This window comes from Diuraphis noxia, unplaced genomic scaffold (assembly GCF_037042655.1).
Source record: "Diuraphis noxia isolate RWA-SAM2 unplaced genomic scaffold, SU_Dnox_SAM2 contig0004, whole genome shotgun sequence".
Taxonomy (NCBI): Eukaryota; Metazoa; Arthropoda; class Insecta; order Hemiptera; family Aphididae; genus Diuraphis; species Diuraphis noxia.
Window position 1 is genome coordinate 27,789,441 of NW_028301714.1, and position 19,702 is coordinate 27,809,142.

The following is a 19,702-nucleotide window of genomic DNA, read 5'->3' on the forward strand; positions in this document are numbered from 1 at the left end:
TTATTAATATCTATATCTAATCTATCATCTACGGAAAATTACATTCGTCAGATATGATCAGTGTTGCACACAGACAACTAAAAATTTATCTAGATAAAGATAAAAAATAGTTAAAATCTAAATTATGTAGGTAAAGATAAAAGATGAAACACTGTTTATCTGGATAAAAAAAAGATAAATTTTTTAATCACATTAATATTGATCTACATTTTTTTTTGTTTATCAATTTATAATTAAAAAATAAAATAAAATAAACTTAACTTTGATGTAATAATTAAAATATGTTATTCAACAATTATAATATATAATTTGAATACAATTTTAAGATTCATTTTCATTGATTGATAATTATTTTTATTTATTTTTGTCAGAAAGTAAATCGTATTTTTATTTGTGAATGTTGGGTCCAATGTGTAGATTTTATCATCATTTTTATAATATGAAACTTATCTTCATTATTAATTTGATAAATTATATTTTAAGTTTATAATTAAGTCAGATTGTATCAAAAGAAAAACATTGTAGGTACCTCCAATATAAATATTGAACAACAATATTAATATGTACATTTATGTATGGAAATTTGGGAAATAAGCAATAAGTACTTAGTTTTAATAAAATGCATTCTTTGTATATTATAATTGTAAAAAACAAAACATTACAATTTATATAATACTTATGGAAATGGAGTAATATTTTTAGTTAAAATAGTTTTTATACGGAACTATTTAATAATATACAGTGTACACTACTAATATAGTAATAGGTATATTGAATTTGTACACACTATTATTACTTATTAGTTATTACATAGTCTATAATCCATATGGATTTATTAATATAAAACTACATTTACATTATTATACAACTATACCATTTCGGGTATTTCGGGAAATCTGCATTAATTTATGTTGATTATATTTATATTTAGAAATGTAGAATTGAACAGATGAAAATAGAACCTAACATTACCGTTATAGATACATCACTGTCATTTTGTTTTGTTTACCGATTGCTTATCGGGTTTATTATAAACACTCTTGCATGAAAAATAATTCGCAGAAACGTACAAAATACAGTACACCATAATATAGGTATAGTTATTGTTGCCTGATAGTCGTACATGCCGCCAACGATTAGTGGCGATTAGTATATCAGACTATCAGAGCGGTACAATTACTACAATTACCACGACTAGAACATACATGCTTGAAAGTAATTTCACTTATAATTATATCATATTAAGAATATTAGAGAAAATGAGACAACTTAGCTACCTAGGAAAAAAAAAAAGGTCAAGGGGGGGATCTATCCCCCATATCCCCCCCCGTAAATACGCCACTGTCACTATGCGAGCTACTCAATATAATATAATAATTGTTGTGTAATTGTGTCTGTGTAGTGTGTTGTATACTTTACGGTATAGTGTTGTGCCATATAGTAATATTGCTCTATGTGTTGTGCTCATAATAATATTATCCATATAGATATTATATTATGGCTTATGGTCTACACGACGACACGACGACACACCGTTGCAATATATTCGGCCGTAGCCCGTATATAAATATATTATAATATCGGACGGATATAATTAGAACTTAGAAATAACACAAATAGCTGGCATGGAAAATTACTACGTATACTTTACGTTTTTCATTTTGTTCTGCATTAATTGACATGGGTTTTTCATTTTCAAGTTCAATTTTTTAATTTTTTTAATAAATATATTTACTTATCTAGATGAATTGCAATAGATAACTCAACAATTAAATTAATCTAAGATAATTCACCAGATAACTAATTTTGCTTATTATTTAGATAAGATAAAGGATAATTAATTATTTACCTAGATCATTTATTTAGATAATTTATCTAGATAATGTTCAACTCTGGATATGATTAGTGGTTTTAATAACTTCATTACATAAAAAAATATAAAATATATACTTGCATAATTAATTTCGTTCAGGTTATTCTCATAAAATAACTCGATACTTTCAAGTTTTATTTCGAAGCGAGATGAAGACAATGAAGACGGATGAAGATAGCTGTTTCTTCGTAGATGGTGTACGTGTACCTACTGCACATCTGCACTTTACATATTATGGTGCATTGGTGCAGCACACAGCTAATTTTCACCGGAAGAGTCACACATAAATTTGTTTTCAAGCATTAAATTTAATTTTTGGTATTAAAATAAGTACCTAATTATTATTTCGGACACAACACACAAACTGCTAACTGGGTGACGTAGATTCATATATTTTGATTCTCAATAGTGGCATAGTGCACAATGTATAAAATACGGGAGCCCGAACAATCCAACATCCATCCATCTTCATTTCACCACACAAAGATCGTAAAAAAATTGTATAATTAAATTTTTTTTTTTATTCATTCTTTAAAAATGTTTCAGCACACCAGGTGCTATTACAAATACCTATATTATTTACGATTATAATTCAATCTTTACATTTAAATTGATGATATTAATGATATAATATATTAGTTCATGGTAATAAGTTTTAAGTTTATGTTATATGTAATAATAATAAGTATGATAAATTGATATATTATATACCTTAAAAAACGAGTATGTTTCCCAAAATTCAACAAACGTTATTATTGTGTTAATATTTTATGTTTTAGTGCATTATTCTAAACCAAGCTTTTTCTTTTCACCTCAATCAACTCAAATTCTGGTGTTAATAAATTAATTCATTAATTAATTTCATAATTTTTTAAAGATAGATTATATATTAGCTTTTTATAATTTTTCCTCAAATAAATTTGATTAAATTAAATTAAAATATATTGTACTGAGCATGTGTACTTTAGTGCAAGTATCTATAAAATACAAATAAAAAATGTTTAAATATTGGTCAGAACAAAGTTGCCAATATAATTTGTTAGATCGTTCTGTTACACTTTGTACCTATACTTATTTTGTACAATTTACTCAAATCGCTACTTCCCATGGTCGTATAAGAGTATACTCTACCACTTCACAGAAAACGACCATATTTTTTGTATTTTTAACATTATACACCATTTTGTATTTTCCGTAAAAATAAACTTTAGGAAAGTTATGATCTTCAAATTTCTTCGAGTCAATCCCTGATGAACTATAAGTGCCCTATACAAATGTAGAGTTCAATTGTTAAAAATACATAATACCTACTTGATAATGAAGTGGACACACTGTTTAGTGTTTTTATTTTAAAAACAATAATACTTTCAATTTTTATTTTTGATATTTTTATACTTTACCGCTGGCAGAGGACAGTTGTTGGTCGGAATGTTGAATCCTTTAAGAAATGAAAACCATGCATTTCCTCCGACATTTTTAAAAGCACTACATGCCTTTTTCGTTATGTAAACCATAGAATTTGGTTTCCAACCACCAATTGAACCCCAAGACGCAACGTTTATATCAAGCTACATAAATATATTGATGTATACAATACTATATTACTTTAGCTAAGGTAATCAATAGAAATTATTCACGTGGAAATTATTATTTTTCTAGCTCATGGACCATAACTACCTATTATAATATGTTCACTGGTGCTTAAGAACTTCATTCACTTAGCTAGTAAGTAGTAATCAATGTATACACAACACTCTATAATTATTAACACAATTTATAATATGTTTAGTTAAAAAAATAAATATTTTTACACATTTAATACCGACAGTTATTTTTAGTCGATTTTTCTTTGATCATTGATCAAAATAAGTGATATCAGTCATTTAATATAAATAAAATATGGACTCTTTATGATCTAACTAATGGAAATATGGCCAATATGGGATACCTTTATCGACTATAAAAGGCATATATGGCACAAAAAATAAGCAAAAGCCTCCGTGAAGATCATGCGTGATTTGTTGCTTATAACCATCATTATAACCAATGGTTTTTAACGTTATACTGTTAGGTTAGGTTAGGTTAGGTAAAAATGTGTGTAGTTTTAATATTATATAAAATAATAAAATAAAAATTGCACCCATGTTATGAATAATTTGATATTTCAAAAAATTATGAATTATTTAGATAGGATACTATAAAAAAAAAAAATGACGTTCGGAACATGACAGGCAGTACTAATTTTTTTGTGCACCATATGCTGCGCATTTATGAACTCTAAGTGAGCTGTGGGCCTGTGGTACTATAATATATTATATATATATACATATTATATTATATGTATAGTGCCCGAATTCTGTTTAATACTTAGTTTAAAATGCGAATTCTCAAAATGTATTTCTTATAAGCCTGTACATAGTATTATCAGTATTATATGTATAAACTATAAATTCCCTAAAAATATTAAATTAATCGGTTCGTAGTTCGGCTGTATGTTGATTATGAATCAGTCTGTCAGGAATTTATATTTTAAATCAAGGTGTTCCAAAATTACCTGACAAATAAAATTATATTTATTCTAATCAATATTTAAAAATTTTGAACCAGTACTACATTAAGTATTTGTATTTTTATTTTAGATCCTAGCGGAACGATAAAATGTATTCATTAATTAGGACAATCTGGAAAATTACAAAGTATAGTACATACATATATATTCTTTCTGTCACTAATTATTTTTTCTATAAGAATTATTGCATAGATTTTTAATTCCAGTAAATTTTTTAGTTGGAAATTGGCTCTAGTTTGTACTTTTGAGAGGTTAAAAATTCACAATAGTTTTAAAAAGGTCAGAACAAATGTAATGTAGGCCGGTAGAACGTATTCATTCTTAAATTATTATTGGTATACAATGTTTTTATACATTTATAATTATTGATTCAAATTCAACAATAAATCAATACTATCAATTTTTAATTTTTAATTCACCATCACATCATTCTATTGAATTCATTAATCCAAATGGCAATTACAGATTCTATTAAACACATTGATCTACAGTGAGAATTTTTTTTCGTTGTTGAAGCTTCGTTTTTTATAAGTTTCATTGCATTATTTTAAAGTTGAATCATTCATTATGTACTTATTACTTACTGTAAGTGTATCGTCAAGATCTATTAAAGATGTTATATTCCCTTTCATCTCTGTTAAACTTGAAGTCTTTTTACTAAAATAAATATTCAATTGAATTGAATAGTTTTTTGTTGGTTCACAAGGATACAATTTTTCAAACACCACACGATATTCTCCCTGCATAAAGATATATTATATTTAATAATTTAATATGGTACAAGTAAACTTTTGTATAAATCTAATTTATTAATTAATATTTATGTATATCAATAACGATCTTGGAAAATATGTTATATTACATTCATGTCAATCAAATTAACTTACCACAGGCAAATTTGGCATAAAACTGTATTTTGATTGAGACAAAGAAAAAAATCCGATTACTACAAACATTTGTATTATCATTTTGTTTTTTATACTTAATTTCAAGTTTCAACAATTATAGAGTAGGTGTTATATAAGTTATCAAAAGTGACAATGAATAACAGACATGAGTTAGAATATTTATAGTCGTTGACATGCTTGAGTTATAACCTCTAAATATTGCTAGTGGTATTCATATTACTAATTATAATAAACAGGAAAACTATAATTTAACTTCCCCGGAAATTGTTATCTTTCAAATGTTAACTATTTGGTACATAATATAAGCTTAATAAGTTTCAATAATCTATTCTATACAATTGAACGTTTGTTTGTTCGTTCGTTCGTTCGTTTTCAATAGACTTATTTTAAGTTATTATCAGTTTACTATAAAAGTTATATCAATAGATTGATTGAGATTCCATGTGTGGTTGTAGCTTCGGTTTTTACATATATAGGGTGTTTGAGGCAGTTCACGCATGCATTTTGTTTCGGCTCACGAGTCACGAAAATCGATTTTTCATTGTTTCTACACTGTGTTGGTATTGGTTATTGATAATAAGATCATTATTAGTTATTACTATGGTATATAATTCTGTATTGTATTTTATAATTTTGGCAAATAATATTATTCTAATATAAAAGTATAATTGAGTAACAGCTATTAAATATATATATATTTGAAGTAAAGCGAATAGTTGTTAAGGTTATTTATATACCTATCAGAAAAATACTTGGCCATTTTTGACGGAAACATTTGAGAACATTTCAACTTAAACTAAACAGAAACGAAACTGATTATTTTCAATAGTCGACCAACAGATATGATTAGACGGTATTTTTTGTGAAAAACTTGTCAAGTCAAAAGTGCTGATTTTTTAGAAGACAATAAAAATGTATTATGATCGTTTAACTGTTTTAGATTTGACTCATTTCTCACGTCAAAATAATTTATAACATGATAATTATTAGATTCCATGGTATAATAACCTTATCACTTACCACTCGATGCATCATAACATTTCCTTCAATTTTGATTTAAAACATAATATTGACATTGACTAAAAAATGACTTGACATTGTAACGTGGTCAACCACCAGTTAAAACGACCAGTTAAATATAAGATACCCAGTAAGAGTGGTAGTGCTCTATAGATACAATTACCATAGCGGCATAGCTGGGAGATATAAGGTATCAGAATCTTAAAATATATTTAAATAAAAAGGATTCTATTTAAGTTATAATTTAGGTTTATTGTGCTAAAAATAATATTACTTACAAAGTAGTAACAATGTATCGTAGTTCTACGGAATTCAGCGCTGGTAGTGTATTGTGGTTTAAGGAGCATTGTAAACTAACTTTCATTAATTAATTAATTAACTTAAATTAAATAATTAATTAACTTTCATTAACATTAATTATGTGTCTTGGCCATAGGCCTTATAATTGTATGTATGTGTATTTGTGTTAATAGTTAATATTATTGTATCGGTGTGCAGTTGATATTAATGCATTATAGGTAGGGTTACCATAATGTTTTTGGACCAAATCCGGACATCAGTTCTGTTTGGGGGGGGGGGGTAAAATAAAAAATAAAAAAATTGTTCTTTCATTAATACAATTTTATTTAGATCTATAAATTAGGTTAAATATGTTATAAAATGTGTTACATAATAATTTTTATTAGTTCATTATTTAGTTCGTGCTTGGTTTTAAATTAACACAATGTATTATATATAATAATATTAGATAACTAACAATTTAGTAAGACTATATTATTTGATAATACTTTAATCTTTTATTTTATGGCAACAACGATAATTATAGCCAATACGTAGTCGCATATCGTGACGTGCCGGGAAAAAATATGTATAAAAATAGAAATTAGATATTATTCATTTATATAGAGTGAACCCAAAAATCTGCCACCTATTATAACTTTTATATCAATTTAACCACGTTAAACGATTACCTTTGTAAAATCCGGACATTTTTCAAATCCGGACGCCAATCCGGACATGTGTTTGAAATCCGGACTGTCCGGACGAAATCCGGACGTATGGTAACCCTAATTATAGGTATCATATAAAATATTATAATATACAATTATAATATTGTTACAACACGTTTTTCACAAAATTTATTAGTTAGCTTAATAATTATATCTAAATGAAGTATGTGAAAATTCAGAGTCGTTTGTCAAATTTTAAAAAGACCATTTCCCCCAGCCCCCTACCAAAATTCAACATTTTGCATATTAACGTGACATTACGTTTTTAAGAAGAAACTTTTCGTTTAAAATTTTCGGAACAATACTTTATATCTACAATAAAACAATATTTTTAAAAATTTTAACAGTATAATAATAAATAAACGTCGTTAGTTATAAAACACATTTATACATTTAGAGTGGACATACTTGAAGTGTAACCTATAAATATTCTAAATTAATATTCCTGAGAGTATTTATAAAAATACATTTAACAGGAAAAATGTTTTTAAGTATGTTAGGAAATAATAAATATACTAATTATTAGTAATCAATAATCATGAACAAAAATAACCAATAACAATAAATGGTGATGCATCGCAAGAAGCATATTGTGCTTGCATGTATATTCATCACTTAGTTGGTTATGACGATACATGGAGTGCCCATCTATTATATATGTGAAAAATCGAATGACCCCTCTGAAAGTTTCTACTATACGTCTATACCAAAACTGGAGTTAAACAGGGCGTTGTGCCTAGCTCAATTAATCAATGAGGTTGCTGAATTTTGGATTATTGCAGGTTATCAATTATGTCCATAGGCACAACTAGAGTCAATTTTTTGACGGGATTAGAATTTTAACTCATATTCACTTTGTTTATGGAATGTGCAACATTGCTAATAACTGGAATAATAATAATAATATTATAATTATTATTATTTATTTATTTATTTTTTTTTTTTTTTGGGGGGGGGGAGGCTAGACAGACTCGATATTAGTGTTGGAATGGTTAAATTTTCTAGAAATTTGTCTTAAAGCTAATAGAGTAGTTCGAATGGGCGTATATCGATTCCGCCGCTTATTGATCCCGCCGGCTACTGTTTATAATATCTAGTATCTACACATCGATTCCGCCGGACACTGTTCATCCCCCCCTTCCTTATTGTATATGTATTTTAAAACGTATAGTCTAATTAGAAAGTTTCTAAGTTCACTTATTTAAAATACGTGACCAAATATTATCAAAAGTAGTTACTTATATACATTTTAATGTTATACCTACATACAATAAATTATTACTATCAGTTTATTCAATTTAGACATGTGACCAAATTTGATCAAAAGTAGTAACATTTATGTATTTTTATTTTGAATTATATAATTATTATAATGTTATAAAATGTAGATTATACATTTTACAATATATTCATATAGATTATGCATTTTCATTTTGAATTATATAATTAATAATTATTATAGCTTTATTCAATTTAGACATGTGACCAAATTTTATGAAAATATTATAAAATTTGATCAAAATTAGTTACATTTATACATTTTATAATAGACATACAATTATAATAGACATACAATTGGTGGTGGGGGGATGACAGTGTCCGGCGGAATCAATATAAACCTTTTTCCTAAGCAGGTAATCTCGACAGAATCAATAAATCCCCGTTCGAATTCTAGAACTCATGAATTCGGCAAACTGTCATTATAAAAGTACTAAGCTACATTGTGTATTTATAGTATAATTTATAATTTAATATGATGTAATGTATTATGATAACAAAGAAATCATATTATTTCAATAAACACTTGGTAAATTATTATAATTCTTTATTTTTAGAAATTCAATTTAATAAGTAATTATAAATTAATACGGGGATTTATTTAACACTGTGTAGGTATATACCTACTATATGTCTCTATAACCTTAATTATTCTAGATAATATTTTTCGTCCAGCATACATCAGCTATACAAATAATAACAATTCAACTGTAACAAATATGATAGCATCGTAGTAAAAAAATTATTATTTCCTAACGTAAATTGTATTTTTTTTTCTATTGTCATCACATTTCACGCAATTAGACATTGCATTAAACCTTCGTCATAAAAAATATTATAACCAACTGATACACGTTTGTGTAAAAATGTAGTTTTTGTATCATAGTTGCATCAGGACTCAGGAGGTGGACACTTTTGGGCGGCGGGCCGATAATTGAGAATCAGTCGGCCATGACACCCGAGGTACACAGTGTACATTACCATGGCGGTGATACCCCAGTTCTCCCGGAGTGATAAGAAAAAAAATTAATTTTTTGATTTTTTGAATTTCAAAACTGCCAACCTTAAAAAGTAAAAATCCCAATAACTTTCTTTCAACTGTTATACCAACTTAATACCATTAAATATGAAAAATATATTTATTTATTTTAAAGTTCAAATATTATTGTACAAATTATTGGAAATTATCGTATCATCGTATCAAAATATAATAGTACCCATTTGATAGAGGCCCTGTAGGGTTAGTACTTGGGCCATTACAAAAATTATAAGTTTTGAAATGTAATAATGTAATAATCTATTGGACGCTCATTCACAACAGCAGATGCAAAATATATAATTAACCTTTTTGTAAATGTTATTAGTACCTATGCAATGAAATATGGGAAAAATAATTTATTTTAAATAATACATCTTTGTAAATTGTATGCAAATGATATAATTACATACCTACAATTATTATTATAAAATAAATAAGGAATAATAGATTTTTCAATTATTAAAACATTTGGTTATTCAACACCATCTAGTGTTGCATTTTGTGAAATGAGTAATTAAAAATTATAAATTAATGAGTATAATAGTAATAATAGTATATTATATATTTTTTGATGTTATAAAACATAAAATGTGATTTTAAATTTTAACTTTCTTTACTTAGTTAACTGAAAAAATCAAAATATACATAAAATTATTTAATTAGTTAAGTTCCATTTAATTTTTTTCTTAGTTCAATTCCTCTTACAATAATAAATAATAATAATAATATACTTATCTCCCAACAATATAGTTTAACATTTAAAATATTAAGATACATTTACAGTAGTTGGTCACTTCCAAGCCGTTGGCTGTGTGGAAGTTGGAGTTTAAGTTTAAATTAATATTAGTAAGTTACATACAATAATACAATATTCTTAATATATAAAAAGAAAGCAATAAACAATACAAAGTTATGAATAGATATGATAAAATTGGTTATAAAATAAAGTAGAATGGCAGCAATAAAGAGTACAAAGATGACTTATGCTAAGCTAAAATTATAAATTATGTCATTAATAGTTTTTTTTTTTAAATTATGTAAATAATAGAAGTTATGAGGGTTTATTTTGAACTTGATACAGAATTTTACAAATACATAGTCAGGTCCTGATTGAGCTAAACTGGTTCTTAATCTAGGAATTATTAAATTAGTGTTTTGCTTATAATGAGTAAAATGACTATGTATTGGTAGTGATATAGACAATATATAGTATAGGTAGGTATATGTTTATGCTTGAACAATATCTTAGGTAGGTACATACATACAATAAATGAAGGGAATTAAGGTTAAATATTTGAAATATTTCCAACTCATTGTGTAGAGACATTGTGGGGAATAGTCTTGGTAAATTAAATAAACATCTAAATTAATTTAATGTGGTTTCAAGTTTATTGATATAAACATGATATTCTGAACCCCAAAAAGCAATTACATATTATGCAATAATATAGTGTACTAATTAGTTACAATTAGTTAAACTGTATTTTGTACAATACTACAATTGAATTAACATGTTAATCAATATTATTGTTCAGTGACCGTGTTCATAGAATTCATAATAGTTGTATGAAAGATGACTGTTCTATAACAGTAATATTATAAAATTAACAAACAAAATTCTTTTCTAATTTTAGTTTAAAAGTGAAAAATATGAACATAGGCACTAATGTACCTGAGGTGCTGAATGATATAGAAATGGGAAGAGGAATTTTATTACATTAGAACACTATTAATATTTCACAATTTTAAGAAACAAATATTCAATAAGGTTAAATCCTATAAAAATATTTCTTAATAACTGCAATTAAAATATTTATATAATTTAAAATGATTTTATTTATTTAAAATTTGCCAATAAATACAAGGTAAAATAATATTAGAGCATAATATAAAATATATCCTTAAAGGTTCTCGTTTTTCTTGAATACTTGTGACATGAAGATGGGTGGTAAATGTACGCGTTCAAAATAGCTCATGTCTGAATCAATATAAAAAATTTGTATCTAGTTATAAATTTAATTTTGCCATTTTTTTAAAATAAAGATACAATATGTTTTAAATTTATCTTTTGTGTTTGGTTTAGATTAATTATAATCTCATAACCAATAACTAACAGATTAAGAGTAATTTAAATACTAGAAACATACATGATCTGTTTTATGAATTATGAAAATTTAAATGTAAGTATTGTAGGGATTAGAATTAAGTAAAAGTAAAATATAAGTTGCATTTAGTCTTTTTCATTGGATTTCTGCTTCTCAGATACACAATTGTCAATATTATAGAAATATAACTAGAAATGGTTAAAAAGTTTTATAGATTAAAATCGTCATTGGTTAGTTGACATAATTATTGATTAGTATAATAACTAATAACTATGTTTGGATTAAAAAAATCACAGTGATTGTGAAATCTTAGACTTGCAGAGGTTTTAAGTTTGTATAAGTGTTTGTAAGTCTAGAAAACAAAGATTAGTTTATTATTTAAACTTTTTTCCTCTTAAGTTCAAAAAATTAAAACAAATTGAATATAATTACATAAATAAATAAAAATAATAAACTTATTCAGTAGGTACATAACTTCAACTTTCAACAAGTCTGAAGTATATGTTGGTAAGTTGTAATTTATGCACTACATATAAACGGACCAAAATACCAAGTTAGCCTTTAGATTTTTGGTGTATAACTATGACTAGATTTACTAATTTAATTTAACGTGTCAGGATTACACGTTAACGTGAATCCTCTTCCAATTAACAATTTGTATAATTCGACTTGAAAACTTAACTGCGTCAGGACTGATCGTATCATCCTAAAATCTTCGATGATCGACGCAGTTACGTATAAAGATCGACTGTTTACTCGAAAAAACATCAAAAATCGACCGCAAAATAGAAAATTCGTCAAGACAAAATTTCCCGCCAAATTTTTTTTTTGAAAAATTCAAATTTAAGATCACGATTTAACACCAAACTAATAGAGCTAAAAATGTTTAGTGAGCTGGAAATTAGTCTAAGGACGCTTCTGGTTCGATCCTCGAAGATTTCAGGACAATATCACAAATATTGAAGAAGTTGAGATTTTTATTTATCACGTTGTCGGGAGGTGGATCGGAAAACCTAAATTGTTTAATACTTGGTACATCATCCTGAAATTTTCGAGGATCGAACCAGAAGCTACTTTAGACTATTTTCCAGCTTACTAAACATTTTTGGCTCTATTAGTTTAGTGTTAAATCGTGATTTTAAATTTGAATTTTTCAAAAAAAAATTTGGCGGGAACATTTGTCTTGACGAATTTTCTATTCTACGGTCGATTTTTGATATTTTTTCGAGTAAACAGTCGATCTTTAGACGTAACTGCGTCGATCATCGAAGATTTCAGGATGATACGACCAATCCTGACGGAGTTAAGATATCAAGTCGAATTAAAAAACGTATTGTATTACGATACATTGAGATGAATTATTCAAATTCTTTATTGATTTGAATTTCAAATGGTAATGGAAGTTTTGTTCACAGCGAAATATACACCAAATTTATAATTTTTAAGAACTGTTACAAAAAACATTATACTACTTCAAATCTAAAAAATTAACTTAATTAAGAGGTTCAAATTACATATATATATATATTTTTTTTAATTAGCTCAACCATACATTTTAACCATGTTAAATCTTGTTTATATTTTGAATGTTCTTCGATCTCATACAACAAAAGAAAATATAATGAAGCAATTAATCAGTTGAAGTTCAACTTGGCTACAGTAAAAGGTTCAGATTGTTCAGAGATTATATAAATTATAAAAGTATCAAGTTCAGTACAAAAACTGGAAAATTCTAATCGTTATAATTTAGATCACATAATATGAGGCTTAGAAAAGCTATTAACGAGGAAGGATTAAACAATGATAATGATAAACAATTAGGTAACTATAATCACAAAAAAAACATATTTTTTAATTCAATTTTATATTAATGAGTAATAACCATTACACTGTTGAAGAATGATAAATATATTTAAATAATATAACATGTGTATAACTACCATTAAAATTTGACAAAAATTAATACAAAACAAACAAATTATTGTTTTATATTGAGTTAAGTGTTTATTTATCATGCATTTTATCAATTCTTGTCATGCATTATTTAGACCATACAATTATTATCCAAAGGGTAGGATTATGTTTAATACCATATTTGGTATGAAACAGTTAACTATTGTGATACAGAGTTTGGTATAATTATAACAATGCAATAACAATAACTAGTTAATGATTAATAATAAAATTTTATTTTAAGTCTTCATTATATAATATTATTTGGTTTAATTTTTTTATTTTAAGATTGAATTACAAGTTAAACCAAGTGTTGGACTTACACAGTTATGTAAGTTCGGCATATACTAGAATATTTAGAAGTATCAAAACTTTACAGATTTCCACACCACCTTAGCATTGCATTTAACTAAACTGGAGGTACTGTATTTTGGCGCGTTTTTTTTTATAGTGGTTTCCCAACTTAGGACTATTCCACAGTACAAACAAATATCTCTCATGAAATCAGTTTTTCCAACAAAAGGAAACAAATGGATCTGTAAATGTCACGGATATGGTCCAATTTGACGGCCAACATAACCATCATTACGATGTCCAGTTCTCCTCAAGAATGCCATAATGTCATGATCTCTATTGAGTTGTTGAATGTTTTCTCTGATGATTCTAGTGGTGTTCTCTCTTTCCGCCCTTGATCGAATATCTCTGATCTGTAACATTAAATAAATAATTTAGTTTTTTAACAATGAAATTCCATTGATACACTGAGATACTAACTTGTAGGTTTCTTTGCCTTTGTCCAAATTCAATGAAAACTTGATTTTCTATTATAACCAACCTCTCTGTCAATTATAAAGATAAGCAATAAGCATGTGACAATAAATTTCAAATTATAGTAAAACATTTCATTGAAACAAAACAACATTAGCAATTAAAGAAATTAAGCAGAATATTAATGTCATAATTGAAGCATACAAATTACTACAATCGCGCTGATAGTAATACAATACATATAATAAATTAACAAAGATTAGTTTCATGCAATACTACTAAATTAATATTAACAACAGCTTCATTGACAACATATTACATAGTACTCACTACTCACTAAATATAACAAATTTCATTAAGCAAATTTAAATACTTTGTACTAGACAATCAATGCCAGTAAAATGAGCAATTAATAATAACATTAAAGATGTATTTCAAATACATGAATAACTTACGTATATCGTTAGTATAACACTGATTCATCTGTAAATTTAGCACAAACATAGAACACATAAATTTAAAAACACGTAGGAAGAAACATAGATACATAAGAAACTACTTCAATAACTCACGTATGAAATCCCAAATGTTAGGATGAGCACCCATCTGTTTTAGTAAAGTCGAATGAAACGATTCTAAATAATTGTTTGTTCGGTGATCCTCTCCAAAGACACTAAATCTTTCTGGCCCAATTTGCTCAATCCAAAAACCACGGATATAGTTTTCTACAAATTGTTCCATAACCACTTGGATTTCAGGAAACTGTCTGGTATACTCCATGATGACATTGTACCCATCTAACACACAAACATTTGGGCAAAGAGGATTGTTTCTAGTGACAGGCAAGTGAGGTAGAGCTAAAACCTAATAGAAAAAATATTAGAGTATTACATGGCACATCTAATATATTTAATTAAATCACCATTCCAAAAATCCGAGCTGCTGCATCGTGTGTTCGAATTAAATTTAAAACATTAGTTAATTTTCTATGGCAGTACCGTACGATAGATTGAGTATAATGGAACCAACAACACACTAATCTGCTTGTTGGAAAGATTTGTCTGACTGCATTCATCAATGCTCTTTCATAGTCAGTCACAAACCGAATTCTGTCATAATCCAAGGGTAATATTTGTCTGATAACCATAAGTACAACACAATATGTCTCTTCTGTCATACTTCCCAAAAGAACATAAACCATAGGGAATGCCTTTAATAGAAAAAATAATGTTGGAATAAAATGAATTGAAATATTAATAAATACTTACAACACTATTGAATACCACTTGAAAGGTTAGGAGACATTTCAAGTCACTTGGACAACTTGGTACAGTTTTTAAATGTCTCATAAATTCCAACCATAGTCACTTTGTTCAAATCTGCTCCGTAAAGTTCTATTGCAACCCTATTTGCAAATACAATTCCTACGCTTCTTCCATTGATGACTACTTCCTGCTGAAAAAATCTTGAAGGTGGTACTTGCACAGTTTGAGGGTAAACAGAATATTGTGGATTGTTCAATATTTCAGCAAGTTCATGTAGGTCTAGTGGTATTGTTGGTCATTCCAAACTTCTCATCGCAGCTACTCTTCTAACAGCTTGTAGATGAGTATAATTGCGAGCAGCTTCGGCATGTCTAAAACCACATGGATCATAATTAGATTAGTAAACATATATCTTTAAAAAAATGACAATGTTTTTTCAAATGTTAAAGAGCAAATGATTATAAACAATGAAGGGTAAATAATATACAACTCACTGGATGATTTCATTGTTATAAATAATTCTAACAGATGCTGTTGTATTTGTTCGGTTTAGTCCCTTATTACTAATTGCTTCTCTCAAGTATGGTACATTTAAGTCTATATCACTGGGCTGGTGATTGTGAGGGTTAAGGAGGACAATTCTGTTGTCCATAATATTCCTACTTACTGATGCTGTACCAAAACATATTGGATGTCTACGATTTTTTTGCCTTTCACACACTAGTGATATGGTGTTGACCAGGAACTCACGTTTGTAATATTTATATTTCAAATTGTCTACATAAATTGTTGAATTTCGCCGAATTCCAGGAAGTGTTGTGTAAGTTTGTGGTACTTCATTAACTACAATATCTGCAATGGGAGGTTCTTCATCTTCTTCTACGGGTTCTCCATCTTCTTCTATGGGTTCACTATCTTCTTCTACGGGTTTTCCATCTACTTCTATAGGCTCTCCATCTACTTCCACAGGCTCTCCGTCTACTTCCACAGGCTCTCCATATACTTCCACAGGCTCTTCATCTACTTCCACAGGTTCTTCATCTTCTTCTAGCGGTATTTCAACTTCTTCCACTTGCTGGGGCCCTATCTCGACAAAGGGCATGCCATGATCATAGTTGTGGTCATGAACAACAACTTCAACTTCATGATTAGCACGAATAACATAATCATGGTCTCTCAATGCCATTTCTGAAGGTCTATGCTAAAACAAACTCAATAAAGTAATTAACAAACAATAGATATATAAAATATAAATTAGAATTAATGGTTGGCTTTGAGAAAAGCCGTTTCTTATTATCGCAGTTGAATCACAGATAAGTCAAGCTGTAAAAAATTAATGGTTGGCTTTGAAAAAAATTGTTTTTTATTGTTCGCAATTGAAGGCAAGTAAATCACAGATAGGCAGGTAGGTAGGTCAAGCTGTAAAAAATGTAAATTAATATTAGTAATCTAATCATGGATAGAGTATGATGAAATATACATTCACTATAATTATTATTCATTACATTTCAAAACTTATCAATTTTAACATGATATATTAATATTTACTAACTTAACAAAAGCTATTTCAGTTTAAAACACAAATAAATTAATAACAAAAATAAAGATGCAATATCTAGGCTTTACACTAACCATAAGTCTAATAAATAGCAATTAAATGACATAATGTAAACCATAATAAAAATAAATAAAAAAGTGAGCAAGCAGAAAGCCTGAATATTAATGTCACCGATTTAGTTTTGTTCTCCATTATTCAGAACAAGCAAAACTATATATGTATAATTATTTATCATCATTAACATAAATATTATTTAAGTAGTATTCTGCATGGAAACAATTACCCAGATTTAATTACATTTTTCCAAAGTAATGTTGGTTCCAACACAACAATACAATTAAGACGAAGGTACATTTGAAACCTAGACAAATTTAGTTAGACTAAATCAAGAATGCTGGACATTATTCTAAAATATGAATAGAATAATTATTATAGTTAATAAAAAGTGGATTAAATTAATCCATTTATTTTAATTGAGCTGTATACACTTTTTTAAGTAACATTAATAGAAATTATAAAACTAATTTTAATATCTAAGATCATAAATAATACAATAACTTTTTTGGTCAAATGAAACAGAAAATTAAATTTGGTTTTTAGTTCATTTATTCATACTTGAATATTTAATTTAAGACTTACCATTCAAAACTGTGAACATAAGAACATTTCAAATAAGTAACCAAAAAACCATAACATTATCACAAAAAATGACTCTAGTTTCAAACTTTTAGTCTTGAAATAATCCTATTTCTCCCAAAGTTTCTAAGTTTTCATCAAAAACCCATGAATATAATAAAAGTAATTGTTTATTGAACAAGTGATATATAATATAATGGATTATTAAAATATCCATCACAACAAAGTCCATGTTCACTCAATTATCACTTGAAATACATTTCGAAGATTTTTGAGGGCGGCAATGTCTCTGTCACCTAATTAAAATAATGGTTATATACTAGATATTGTTATCAACAATAATTTTTATTAATATAGAACAGAACTGATCAATGTAATAACAGAATACTTACAAAAGTTTTTACATTTTATATTTAACGTGTCCCATCATGTTTATAGGTAGACAAAAACAAAATGCCATGACTATTAATTTGTAAATCTGTAACATTATTTTATTTTAATATGTGGGTACATAACACACATAAATATCTTTATTTAACATCTGAAAACAACTGATTATTGGTTTGTATTTAATACCTCAGGGTGTAAGTGTATTTTGTTTTAAATAAATTATTTATTATTTTATTCATGATATAAATCACATAGGTAACTATACTGTTAGGAACTTATAAACCATTTGAAATTGTATATGTTACCGGCAAAGTGTTGAATCCGGTATTATAGAGAAATCCTAGGTATTCTATAGAACGCCAAAAATGAGCATGAACACTATAAAATATACACAATAACTAGATATTTTATAGATTACCTAACTTTAAGCAGGAGAAGTATATAAATATAGTTAATATAAAACTTCACATTAGTCCCATATTTGAAATATGCCATGGTCGAAATATTTTAGATGTTGTTATAGAGGTAAACATAAAATAATGCATATTATATAGTAATTCAATAATTTATATTTTATTATTTTAGGATAATTAAAAATATTTTTGCAGGTAACAGTTGATGGGTATTATACTATTATAGATTAGGGACTAAGGAAGGGCTTTTAAAATCTTTATATTTAAGGGCTCAATTCACAATATGCCAAAAAAATTTAATAACAATGACCAAGTTCCAAGAGAAAATACATTTGCTTTACGTACAATTGCAACTCAACAATCTACAGAAACTGGACAAGGTTTTATAAAATGTACATGCAAGAAAAAATGTCAAATGTATGAGTGTAAAGTATAATATTTTATGCAGTTCGAAATTTCATGAATCATCTATATTCTATAATATGATGCAATAAATAAATAAATAAAAAATAAATAGGTAGTAATAAACATATTTTGATTTAACACATTACCTAACATAGTATTGGCATTCTATAAAAATCCTGGGAATTATAAAGATTGCCTAGGCATAATATAAAATAACATTCAAATTTAATAGATTGCCAAATAGTTCAAGGAATTCTATAGAATGCCCATGTTCAACACTTTGCCAGTAACATGTACATATCCTAAAATTTAATTTTTAAATTAATAATTGGATAACTCAATTAAATGTTTATAGCTATTTTGTTACCTATTTTTTTTTATATAATATACAATTAGATACAATGATTGTTTTTAAAATTAAATTATGTTATTATTTGAACAATTAAGAAATGAATTGACATTAAACTTAAACTAAGAGTTATTATATATTATAATATTGTAAAAAGATACTT

General features: G+C 26.9%; 3 protein-coding genes across 4 annotated transcripts; all 3 read right to left on the minus strand.

The window, feature by feature from the left end:
- Positions 1 to 2,517: 2,517 nt before the first annotated feature.
- LOC107167743 (uncharacterized) lies at positions 2,518 to 5,467 on the minus strand. The gene is made up of 4 exons (XM_015516918.2): positions 5,330 to 5,467; positions 5,027 to 5,182; positions 3,274 to 3,441; positions 2,518 to 3,139 (listed from the first exon to the last, which is right to left on the minus strand). The coding sequence occupies exons 1-4, from the start codon at positions 5,408 to 5,410 to the stop codon at positions 2,963 to 2,965; spliced, it is 582 nt and encodes a 193-aa protein (XP_015372404.1). The 5' UTR covers positions 5,411 to 5,467; the 3' UTR covers positions 2,518 to 2,962.
- An 8,501-nt stretch (positions 5,468 to 13,968) lies between these two features.
- Positions 13,969 to 15,933, minus strand: LOC107167748 (uncharacterized). Of its 2 annotated transcripts, none has more exons than XM_015516926.2 (5): positions 15,792 to 15,933; positions 15,446 to 15,733; positions 15,096 to 15,387; positions 14,530 to 14,594; positions 13,969 to 14,462 (listed from the first exon to the last, which is right to left on the minus strand). In XM_015516926.2, exons 1-5 carry the CDS (start codon positions 15,870 to 15,872, stop codon positions 14,301 to 14,303), a joined length of 888 nt encoding a protein of 295 aa, XP_015372412.2. In that variant the 5' UTR covers positions 15,873 to 15,933; the 3' UTR covers positions 13,969 to 14,300. The 2 variants fall into 2 exon arrangements, with proteins under 2 accessions (XP_015372412.2, XP_089083363.1); XM_089227237.1 differs by having other exon boundaries at positions 15,446 to 15,701; positions 15,792 to 15,932.
- An 84-nt stretch (positions 15,934 to 16,017) lies between these two features.
- LOC149055909 (uncharacterized) lies at positions 16,018 to 17,975 on the minus strand. The gene is made up of 2 exons (XM_089227238.1): positions 16,283 to 17,975; positions 16,018 to 16,159 (listed from the first exon to the last, which is right to left on the minus strand). The coding sequence occupies exons 1-2, from the start codon at positions 16,972 to 16,974 to the stop codon at positions 16,084 to 16,086; spliced, it is 768 nt and encodes a 255-aa protein (XP_089083364.1). The 5' UTR covers positions 16,975 to 17,975; the 3' UTR covers positions 16,018 to 16,083.
- Positions 17,976 to 19,702: the final 1,727 nt, after the last annotated feature.

Coding starts and splice junctions, on each gene's coding strand:
- LOC107167743 (XM_015516918.2), bottom strand. CDS start 5,410: ATGATAATACAAATGTTTGTAGTAATCGGATTTTTTTCTTTGTCTCAA. Junction 5,183..5,329: donor TTATGCCAAATTTGCCTGTG/GTAAGTTAATTT, acceptor ATCTTTATGCAG/GGAGAATATCGTGTGGTGTT. Junction 3,442..5,026: donor ATCTTGACGATACACTTACA/GTAAGTAATAAG, acceptor ATATTTATGTAG/CTTGATATAAACGTTGCGTC.
- LOC107167748 (XM_015516926.2), bottom strand. CDS start 15,872: ATGAGACATTTAAAAACTGTACCAAGTTGTCCAAGTGACTTGAAATGT. Junction 15,734..15,791: donor AAGTGGTATTCAATAGTGTT/GTAAGTATTTAT, acceptor TTTCTATTAAAG/GCATTCCCTATGGTTTATGT. Junction 14,595..15,095: donor TAACATTTGGGATTTCATAC/GTGAGTTATTGA, acceptor TATAATTGACAG/AGAGGTTGGTTATAATAGAA.
- LOC149055909 (XM_089227238.1), bottom strand. CDS start 16,974: ATGGCATTGAGAGACCATGATTATGTTATTCGTGCTAATCATGAAGTT. Junction 16,160..16,282: donor TATAACAATGAAATCATCCA/GTGAGTTGTATA, acceptor ATGTGGTTTTAG/ACATGCCGAAGCTGCTCGCA.